At 35.0% G+C, this 10,405-nt stretch overlaps 3 protein-coding genes across 4 annotated transcripts in view; 2 read left to right on the top strand and 1 right to left on the bottom strand.

The window, feature by feature from the left end:
- Window positions 1–10,405, top strand: part of LOC138402586 (uncharacterized) — a 217,198-nt gene that overhangs the window by 116,555 nt on the left and 90,238 nt on the right. The gene's annotated exons all lie outside the window — the stretch shown is intronic.
- LOC117984069 (cytochrome c oxidase subunit 6C-like) lies at window positions 667–2,736 on the top strand. Its single transcript, XM_034970719.2, has 3 exons — window positions 667–794; window positions 1,572–1,741; window positions 2,589–2,736. Exons 2-3 carry the CDS (start codon window positions 1,572–1,574, stop codon window positions 2,650–2,652), a joined length of 234 nt encoding a protein of 77 aa, XP_034826610.1. The 5' UTR covers window positions 667–794; the 3' UTR covers window positions 2,653–2,736.
- Window positions 3,150–10,405, bottom strand: part of LOC117983540 (NACHT and WD repeat domain-containing protein 2) — a 45,411-nt gene continuing 38,155 nt past the window's right edge. For both annotated transcript variants that reach the window (XM_034970115.2, XM_034970116.2), the window contains exon 25: window positions 3,150–10,244. In XM_034970115.2, coding sequence (XP_034826006.1) covers window positions 10,183–10,244 — 62 coding nt within the window. In that variant the 3' untranslated portion in view covers window positions 3,150–10,182. The remainder of the gene's footprint in view (window positions 10,245–10,405) is intronic.

Genomic DNA, 10,405 nt, shown 5'->3' with positions numbered 1-10,405 from the left:
TTATGAATGAAAAGAAATAAGGAATATTATTGTTCTGCTATTATTAAATTTGTAAAGTTAGTTTATTAATAAATGAATAAAAAAATTATGTTTGTTTATATTTTCTTCAAATCGTCAAAACCTATATAACTAAGTAAACTGTACAATAACATCTCATGCTTTCAATGTTCAAAGTAGTAAAGCTTGATTAAGTAAATTGTAAAGTAATAAAGTACTTATAATAAACTAGAATAACTAGATGATGGCTGCGACTTCGCGTGGATTTGGATTTTTAAAAATTACCATGGGATCTTTAATTTTCCGGGATAAAAAGTAGCCTATGTCCTTCCCTGGGATGTAAGCTAGCTCTGTACCTAATTTCGCGATAATATCTGCTATCATTAGTTATTAGGTAAACATGTTGAACTTGGTTAGTTAGGATAAGGCGAGAAACTAAGTTAGCAGATGAAAAGAGGAGGTCCCTGCTGTGTGTTGATTACCTATCTATCTAAAAGTATGTGTAATCCATTAGAATATTTTGATAATAGATAATATATACGTACTTAACGAGAACCATTTATTGATTTAAAGATGTGAAAAACCATCCAGAGCCGGAAAAAAGTGTATGATTAAAACATACTTCTGCTTTTTTATTGGTCAAAATTTTCAATTGATATTATAACAGCCAATGAAAATATTTTGTGAACTGTCAAAATGACGTATAGATTCCTAATTCAACGAAAACGTACTTTCTGAAACACTTGCTGTGATTTTGAGACCACCTTGATTTTAAATACTAAAAGCTATCCAAAAATGTAAGTATTTTACGATGGGATTTAGTTTTATGCATGTTAAGGTTATTTTTTACAGTTTTTAGGAATCCTAGACTTAGTTATTTCGATTTTACATTCGTTACAGTGTTATGTAATTACGTCATTATTATCGTCATAGTAAGCAAATGTTTTTACTTTAAAATTAGATTGATGGAAAGCTTAATTCACTGTTAATAACATGCACAAAAGAGTGCTCAAAAATTTGATCCAGAAAACAATGTTCATGTTAAAGAAAATGTACGTTTCAACTTCGTAATCTGATAAGAAAACATAACCTAGTCTAGTAACTTACATATTATTATTCTACCTATCCTTTTATTGACTGAGTCCTAGGAATTAAAATATTATCACACCCTTTTCTTTAATTTTAAAAAGTCTTGTATTATAATAAAAGTATATTTAATCAATAGAACAAACTCTGTCCACAAAGATCTTTTTTTTTATGTTAAGAATTTTTAATGTTGAGTGTTTTAAGACATAAAACACCTTGAGAACGAAATTCTTATTCATAGCACTAGCTGATCTGCTCCGGACTCACATGAGTGGCATTTTAAAACCATTTATTGGAGACTAGCTTATGTGGAGTGGACTACACAAATTTCAAACCCCTATTTTACCCCCTTAGGGGTTGGTTGAAAACTGAGAACCTCAGTGCAAAATTTTAGTTTCTTAGTTCCAAAGGTTGGGCATTGGTGAGTCACTGAGTCCGGAGTTTTGTTTTTAAATGTATTGAAAGAAATGATCAATGTGTTATTAAAGATGGCCGACAAGGCAGTGTCGACGATCGCCAAGCCCGAGATGCGAGGGCTGCTGAACACTGTGATCAAGCGGAACCTGATCATTTCCCTGGCACTGGCTGGCTTCGCGGGCTTCCTCACCAAGCAGCTGGTCAGCAACCCACGCAAGAAGCGATATGCTGAGTTCTACAGGCAAGGCTTTCTTCTTTATTATACATATGTTACACCCGGCTATACTCACATGTTTAGTTAACGTTAGCCCGACTAGTTTCGAACCCATCCGGGGTCTCTTTTCAAAGAGTCAGTGCGCGCATCGCAGTTGAGCTAAACTAGTCTGGCTAACGTCGACTAACCACTTTTTTGCTTGATCAAGTTACTTCAAAGATCAGGCACATACATCAAACACTGTCCGAACGTCGTGTCAAGCAGAAATATAAAATCGTATCAATCACGCGTCAAGCACGTAAATGCTTGACTGAAGCATCAAGCAAACTTTGTAAAATGCTTGAATCAAGCAAAAAATCTACGTGCTTGACCGTGTCGGAAGCTCTTTAGAAATAGGATCGTTTTGTTGTCTGTCTACCGTGTTTGTCAAGACTGCAATGGAAATCAAAACCTATAGGGTAATAGGGTACTTCCTGCTCACCTAGGTCCTAGAATCATGCAATTTGGCAGGTAGCAATGTCTTATAGCACAAGTAAAGGGAAACTAACTAGGAAGTAACAATGTAGTAAATGATGTATACATGTTTTTTTGGTAAATAATTAAAGTGTTATTTCTTGTATAAGTCCCGCAAATTGCTAATACGCGTGGCCGCCATTTTAGTGACGTCAGCACTAGACTGAAGTTTCGAGCTGATGGTATATTTTTATTTCTGTTGACGTCAAAATGAAATCATATCGATGTTAATGGGACATGGTTCCAGCGCCGAGTTTGACAATGACCTCCACCTACGTCTATCATAGACGATCGATAATAAGGTTTTATTATAATAATTGCCTACAAATAATGTATAGTAAATTATTTTGTTTTATTTCAGGACATACGATGCTGAGAAGGAGTTCGAAGAGATGCGCAAGAAGGGTCTGTTCCAATCCTGTTAAATTAATCTTGGCTGTTAGGTAGTTGTATTATTTGCTGTAATAATGTATGTATAATAATTTAAAATAAAAAAGCTACAAAATTAATTGTGGTTTAACTTACGAGTAAAATCAGGACTCAAATAGGAATGATGATGATGATGATCACAATTATTGCAATCAGCCCTCTGATTGTCTCTGTGGTATCACGACACCACACGACACGGTTATGCCAGTACTTTTTTTTAATTTACTTAATATCATATGTGCATTTTCTATCTCGCCAAACTTCAAGATCACACGATCAGAACACGATCAAGTTTGCAGTGGACTTGAAGCGGAGCCCAGTAAACTTGATAGTGTATGGCTATCAATGTGCATGATGGCATACATACTTGACGGTGTATGGCTGGACGCCGCATTACCATGCACGATCAATTTAACCACTTGATCGTGTATGGCCAGCGTTATGGAATGCGTCATGCGTCATGGATTATGGAACGGAAATGAAACACAAAACGTATATTATTAAGATAATTTTAATCAGGACATCGATTTATCATACGTATCATTCCGGAATACATAAATAATTTTAACAATTCAATTGAATACATCGCCACGGTAGTAATTTACACGTAATTTTAATTTTTAAATTTATTCTTACGCAATGGTAAAATATTGGGTACTTATGAGGTAAAGAATATCAATACAGGGACCAGCCTGTTGGAACTACATACACTTATTACTACGAACGAAGAAATACGAAGCTATTCCGGGCATTTTCCGAACTTCAAACTTGCACACCTAGGTACATACTTACGCATTAAGCTCAAGGCACATTGCGGCAGAGCCAAAGCGAAAGATCATTAAAGATCTTACTATAACCGAATTTTACATCCACTGTGTGTTTACTAATTGAAAACTCGGCCCGAAAGCACGCGTCGCCGTGCGCCTTTTTTTGTTCTATTAAATTGGTTCTTAGGTTCTTCTAAATATATATATCGCAAAGGTGACCCACTGATTGACATCTATCAACGCACATGTCAATCTACTGGAGGGACAGGCTGCAGATAGTTATTATGACGCAGACATCCGCTAAGAAACGATTTTTTAATATTGAACCCTAGAGGGTAGAATAAGGGTTTGAAATTTTTGTAGTCCACGCGTACGAAGTGGCGGGCATAATCTAGCTACAAATCGATATATGGGGCTGTAGGCACATTAGACAGCGAAAATGAAGTTCAGTTTTCTTTGCCACACTGAAAATAATGCGTCGCATCATCTTATTGCAATGTTCCTTCAGCCTAACGCCACGTTAGTAGACTTTTAGGTAAACTGTCAAAATCTTATGAACTCCATAATTAGACTATTTTTCGGAAAATGCCGTCCACACTTTTTCGCAATAAGGTGCAGACACAGGGAATTGTATTTTGGTGTGGTGTGTACCTGTAGGCGTTGGCCTGATTGGTCCGCGCCCGTACGCCAAAACTCATAACGGACTAGTATACCTCACACGTCCACGTACACGTCTTCATATAAAATGTAAGACTCGGACCACAACACACCGCAACACGATAGTGTGTTTGCACCTTTAGAAATTAAGGAAATTAATTATTTTAAAGGACTTTAGGTAGGTACGTAGGACTTACATTTACTTAAATATAAGTATAACAAAAATGCAGAGGAAAGACAAGACATTCAATATTTTTAGAAAAGTTGGTCTTTTTATGATAAGATTTTTTTGTGTATCACTTAACGATCAAAAATAAATCGCATAAAAAATCATTGAGTAGAAAATTGCTAAGCGTAACAAAACATTAAAGGTACCGAATGATATAATCGTTTTTGTGCGATCTACAATTAGGTAAGTAAATAGATAAAATATACTAATGAAAAATTAAATACTTGTTGCATGTTCTAGGACTGCGATAGCCTTCTCTCGCGTCACTCACGAGTCACGACACACAACAACACAGAGATGTATTTACGTCTTTACCAATGTCTCTTTCAAAACAGCTGTTAGCTATAATATTATGAGTACCTATACTAAATTAATGAAGTGCGTTTAAAGACAGTGTGCTTAAATCTAAGGATAAATTGGCCATATTTAATAACGCTGTCTTTAGCTGATTGTATATTAGGAGCCGAGCCGCAGACGTGTATTTTTCAGTACTGAAAATGCAACTACATAATTCAATAAAAATAAGAGTCAGTCGCATCGGGCGACCCGGAGAAGTTCTGTTGAAGTCACTCGCATTTTCAGTACAGAATAAAGCGTTTTGGTTCTTGCGGCAATCTGCGATCAACTTTATACTTAAGAATATACTTTTCGGCTTTTATTGAGGCAATTTATAACGAGGAAAATTTTAAAAAATATGACCAAACTAATAAGAAATTCATAACATTTGTAAAGGTAGTCTTATATTAGTTAAGCGTAAAAAAACTAAATATGTATTTAGGTAATGTAGACATTTGGTGCGAAGGTTAGGCGGTACCTACCATAGAATACCATAGAATTCAGAATAGGTATAGAAGCTAACTCAGTGTTCAACACTCAATGATAGCCACCGAGCTCATATTTTGACATTGGTTGGTTCTTCGTTGCTGCTTCAGTGAGTGTTTTTTGTACAACGGATTAAAAATAAATGCCAAATAAGCTCGGTGGCTATCATTCAGTGTTGATCACCGAGTTATCGAGTCACCCACTGAGCTCTTTAAGATATTACATCCCACCAAACACTGTTACCTACACTAATTGTGAATTTATTTTTGACATAGTCATCTCAATTCGAGCATCTCGGTATACTTATGCGTTAAAGTAAAATAGTGCTTAACGTCGTTGCTTTAAAGCTCAAGTTTGTCCATGCATATACAGCGAGCGCTCGCAGCGGAATCGTTGCGAAATTAAAATCGGTGGTACTGAATTTATTATTTTAACTCATGAATCTTTAAATTGTTTCGATGTTCGAATTTTATTAAAGTTGGTGAGATGTAAAATTTCATACCTACTAATAGCTAGATTGAAAATGTAAATGACGAGTTAGAACCAACCAATGTCAAATGAGTTCGGTGGCTATGATTCATCGTTCGATACACTGAGTTACCAAATCAGTATGCATACAGAGCTTCCGAGACGGTCAGGCGCCTTTATGACAAGCATGTACAGTCCGCCACAGTTTGAGATGGCAATCGGGGTATGAGGCACACCCGCACGTCACCGGCGCTCGCCCGCACGCGGCTCGATTGCGGTAGAATGACAGCTACAATGTCACGGTCGCAATCATCTCTGATTGGTTAATGCTCGCTAATCACTCGCTAACTATTGGCTACAATGTAATGTTACAACAAGAATACCATAAATTCAGCCAATCATAACGATTGCGATTGTAATTATGATTGATGCAGTTTTACCGCAATCAAGCAGCGGGTAAGCACAGATGACACAAGCATCAAGCAAACTTTGTAAACGGTCAAAATGACTCGAGCAAAAATCCTTAAATCCTCACCCTTAGGATGAGATCTATAGAGCGCACTCTGACTTAGCTTAGACTTAAGACGGAGTTAAAACGAGACAGAGCTATATCTCTCACATAAATCTGTCTCGTTTTAACTCAATCTTAAGTCTGAGAAAAGTCTAAGTACGCTCTATAGATCTCAACCTATTTAAGTGCTTCCGCACTTACCTATATAGGTTGAGATCTATACACTTGCTTGACCTCAAGCGGCTAGACCAGTCCGCCAATTGTGTAAGAATAACCATTGTAAACAGCGAATCAACCAATCAAAGGGCAGAATTTCTTGACGATTGCGATAGTTATGAAATGGTTATTCTTACACAATCGGGGGGCGTCTCAGGAGCTCTTAGCTGGATACGTTCAGACTTGCAGCTCGAACCGAGTGTGCGGCCAGCTTTAACCGACAATTCTCTATAATACATTATTTAGGTAAATAGGTACATTAACATTACAGAGAATTAATTAATACAATTGATAATTATTATTACAATTTAATTAATAAGCGTAATAGATCAAAAACATTAACGTTTTTTTTTAATTTTTTTTAATAATAATTATAATTAGTATTTGATAATTCTTATTTGGGCGCAATTATTTGTTTCAATTTCTATTAATACCTTAATCTTAAAGGTTTTCTAGGGTTTCCTAAGAATTTTTTCAGGTGGCAGTAAAAATTAAAATACACGAGCGTTTGGAGAAACGCGTAAGCGACGTGCTGTAATCCGGGGTTTTAGATATTCTAAGTACATACCTACAGTACAAAGTAATTTTTAACCGACTTCAAAAATTCTAAAAAAGGAGATTTTCAATAGGTTCCGTCCTTGATCCGTTATACTTATCTTCCTTCTGGCTTAACCAATTTGAATGCGGTTTTTTCACATTGCCTTATCACGGTTTTATCGTAAGAACATATAACACGTCGTTTACGCGTTTTTTCGAGAAGCGATTTATCTTTTAAAGGCTGATTTTTTAAATCGTCAAATAAACTTTAACTGACATAAATTCAATATTTTGACAGATTACCTATATAGCAAACATCAAAACTACAAAATTCCTCTGTCAAATATAATTATTTTGACGATTGAAAAATCGGCCCTAATTCAGCTAAACTAAAATAGATGCATTAGAAGTTTGTAGCATTTTTCCGTTGTTAAGGCCAAGTCATTATGCAATGGCCTTGAGAGTTGAGATAGTTATAAAGTTATGGGTTACTTTGACTTATTGCCTCCACCAAATGTTAATAGACCTTGAGGAACTCCTGCTAACTTCACTTACAAACAGTTACGAATACCACGAAGTTGTGAGACAAGTTAGCCAAAGCTACAAAAATCATCTTATAAGAATTTGGACGAGACAATATTACGAATATTTTTGTGTTTTTAAAAGGGAATTAAGCAAAAAAGGCCATAATATTTTTTAATTTTATCGGTAGGTGTCACTTGGTATGTTATTGCGTTCATTTTTTAGTTGAACTAACCCTAAAATTGACTTTCTATTTTAACGAATAAATCTGTTAATGGGGTCGATTCTCTTGTACACAATTTCTAAACTAAACTAAATTAACACGTCTAAATCTAGTGCTATCCTTTTCGGCAAGCAACATTATGACAGGGATAGCAATAGATTTAGACGTGTCATTTAAGTTTAGTTTAGAGATTGTGTACAAGAGAATCGGCCCCATTGTTGTGATAGTTAATAAAAACATAAAAATAAATAAATGGCAAACCACGTTCACATTCACAAAATATAATGCATGCAAACGATTCTTAAAACAAATTATTTTTTATCTATATTTTTCCTATAAAAGAAAAATGCTACAAACTGACATAGGCGTGGAACATTGATCAAGTAGCTTTGTACCCTCTAGGCCTCAAAAAGAAATAAATAAATAATAATTGAGCAATGAAAAAAAGCGACTCTCACGCATGACCAAATTTAAAAACAATTGCAGCATGGGAAGTCTCGTACACGATATCTCGAATTGGCTTGCGATCATAATATTAAAGCTTAGACTTCAGCATAGGTAGATACAGTATTTCAAAATGACGTGTTTTGGGTATGTATTATTGGGTGAAATGAAAGAAAACTCCATTGTAACTCGAAATTACCTACCTAACTAAAGTCTACTCCTTTGTAATAGATTTTCATATACCTAGCTACTAACTTATAAAACCTATTTCAAGTAGAAGTAACTAGGTACCTATTTAAAGTAGGTAAGTAATCAGATCGATAAAATTTAGTCACAAGTAAGAACCGCCAAATGATATCATAATGTATTTATTTATATTGTTCAAGAAAACTTTAAAATGTCTTTGTGTTTTGATCAAAAATAAAATAAAAAATAAGCGTATTGAATAAATACTAACTTGATGCAATCATTTTTACATTAAGTTTAAAACTTAACAAAGAGCGCCACTAGTTTGTGCTTTGTGTAAATATCAATAACAATAAAAAAAAAACAAGCTCTCCTTATGGCCTAACCTCCTGGTTTCATAACCGCCAGATAAACTTGTCCTAACGAACAAATTTAACAGTTTGACAGATTTTCAATAATTACAAAAACTATCATAATATCTGTTATTCGTTAGATAAAGTTTATCTGGCGGTTGTGAAACAGGACCTTGGTTTTTTTTAGAATTAGCAAAACCACCACAACGGCATAGCCAGATAAAGGGTTTTTGACACCAATACTACGGTACTAATATCCAAAACCCTTATTAATTTCGCAATCACTGGCTTTGATTTTTTATTTGTAAATTTTCGTAAGTAATTTATGCCCGTCGATCACTTGCCTAAAATATTATTAGTTAATATATGTGGCTAGTTTTGCTGTACATAATACCTGAAATAACTAAATTGACAGGCGTAAATCCAGTGCTACCCTTTTCCGCAGAGAGCATTATGAAAAGAATGAATGTTTAAGCCTATCATGTAAGTTAAGATATTGTTTACAATAGAATTAGTGAACTAGTGATAGTGGCTAAATATTGCTTAGTCAGGTGATACTTAATTGAAAAAGTAGTATCGCCAGGGCTATTTTAACAAAATCACCTTTAAGCTTCATAAAGTCGTGTTTCACAAGTGCTAAATAAAATTTGTCTAATGAATAAATTTGACATTTTGACAGATTCTAAAAACAAAGACTGACAAATTTATTCGTCAGATAAAATTTATTTGGTGGTTATGAAACATGCTTTTAATCTGACTAAAAATTGGGATCTAGTGGCGCCCCCAATAACAAAACTTTGAGGCCCGCCCCTTAAATCATAACACCATTGTGTTACCAGCACACAATGCATAATATTACCATTTAAATTGTTACCTTACATTTATGTTTGTATCGATCGAAATTACGTCGCTTTTTACACAAAACATTCTAATAAATCATTTATTACGAAAAAATAATTGAAATATTAGGTACCTAGGTAAATAAAAAATAAACTTTTGTATCAAGGTATTACATACGAGTATATGTATTTTTGTGTATATCGTTTCACTGAGACGGTAAGTAGGTCAGGTGTAGGGCGCGGGTAGCGGGAGGGTAACAGTTGACGAAAAAATTAAAGATTTCAATATTGTCACCCCCATGCAACCGCACCCTACCCCACGAGCCGTCACACAATCACAAGATAAACTATGTTTTCGAATGGATTTCAAATGTTTTTTTAAAAACATGTTTGTGATTGGTCGGTGAGTCAAAATGGTTAACGCCGACTGGAGGCCGACTGAGATTTTTGTCTGTGTCATTTGTATGGGATTATGTAACACAGAGAGCTCTATACTAACTTCTTTCCTTGGATAGAGTACAGATCTTTAAGTCAAAGAAAAATAGATTATATACCTAGGTAGTAACCAGGTTTGAGTGGTGGGTTTTTTATTAGTAAAGGTCATTATAGAGTATAGAAGGTATAATTTTTAAAATGTTTTGTATCAAAAGCGACGAACGCAATATGAACTATTCGTCTATGTTAATTAATGAATAATGACACGTAACCACAGATTATTGCTAGCGAGTGATAGTTAGAGCTCCGGCGCTTTATCAGGTGTGCTCTGTGCCTCGCACGTCGAACGTCTTCCCGTCGTTCTCTTCGTGGCCGTACCCTGGTAACATACAGATTTATTACAATATAAACTTTATTAAAACTTCTTTAAGCGCAACGCAGACCTTATTAGTATTTAATAGCCGCCAATCAGAACAGCTGTTTTAAGGCTGCCATCTTTTATCGAAGTGTTTTAAAGTCATAGAGATTTAGCTACTTAAT

This window comes from Maniola hyperantus, chromosome 7, assembly GCF_902806685.2.
Source record: "Maniola hyperantus chromosome 7, iAphHyp1.2, whole genome shotgun sequence".
Taxonomy (NCBI): Eukaryota; Metazoa; Arthropoda; class Insecta; order Lepidoptera; family Nymphalidae; genus Maniola; species Maniola hyperantus.
Note: the sequence above shows the minus strand (reverse complement) of the source record. Positions and strands in the feature narration are given on the sequence as shown.

Excerpts from the sequence above, each read along its gene's own strand:
- LOC117984069 (XM_034970719.2), top strand. The coding sequence starts at position 1,572 with ATGGCCGACAAGGCAGTGTCGACGATCGCCAAGCCCGAGATGCGAGGG. Across the intron at positions 1,742-2,588 it reads CGATATGCTGAGTTCTACAG|GACATACGATGCTGAGAAGG; the intron begins GCAAGGCTTTCT and ends GTTTTATTTCAG.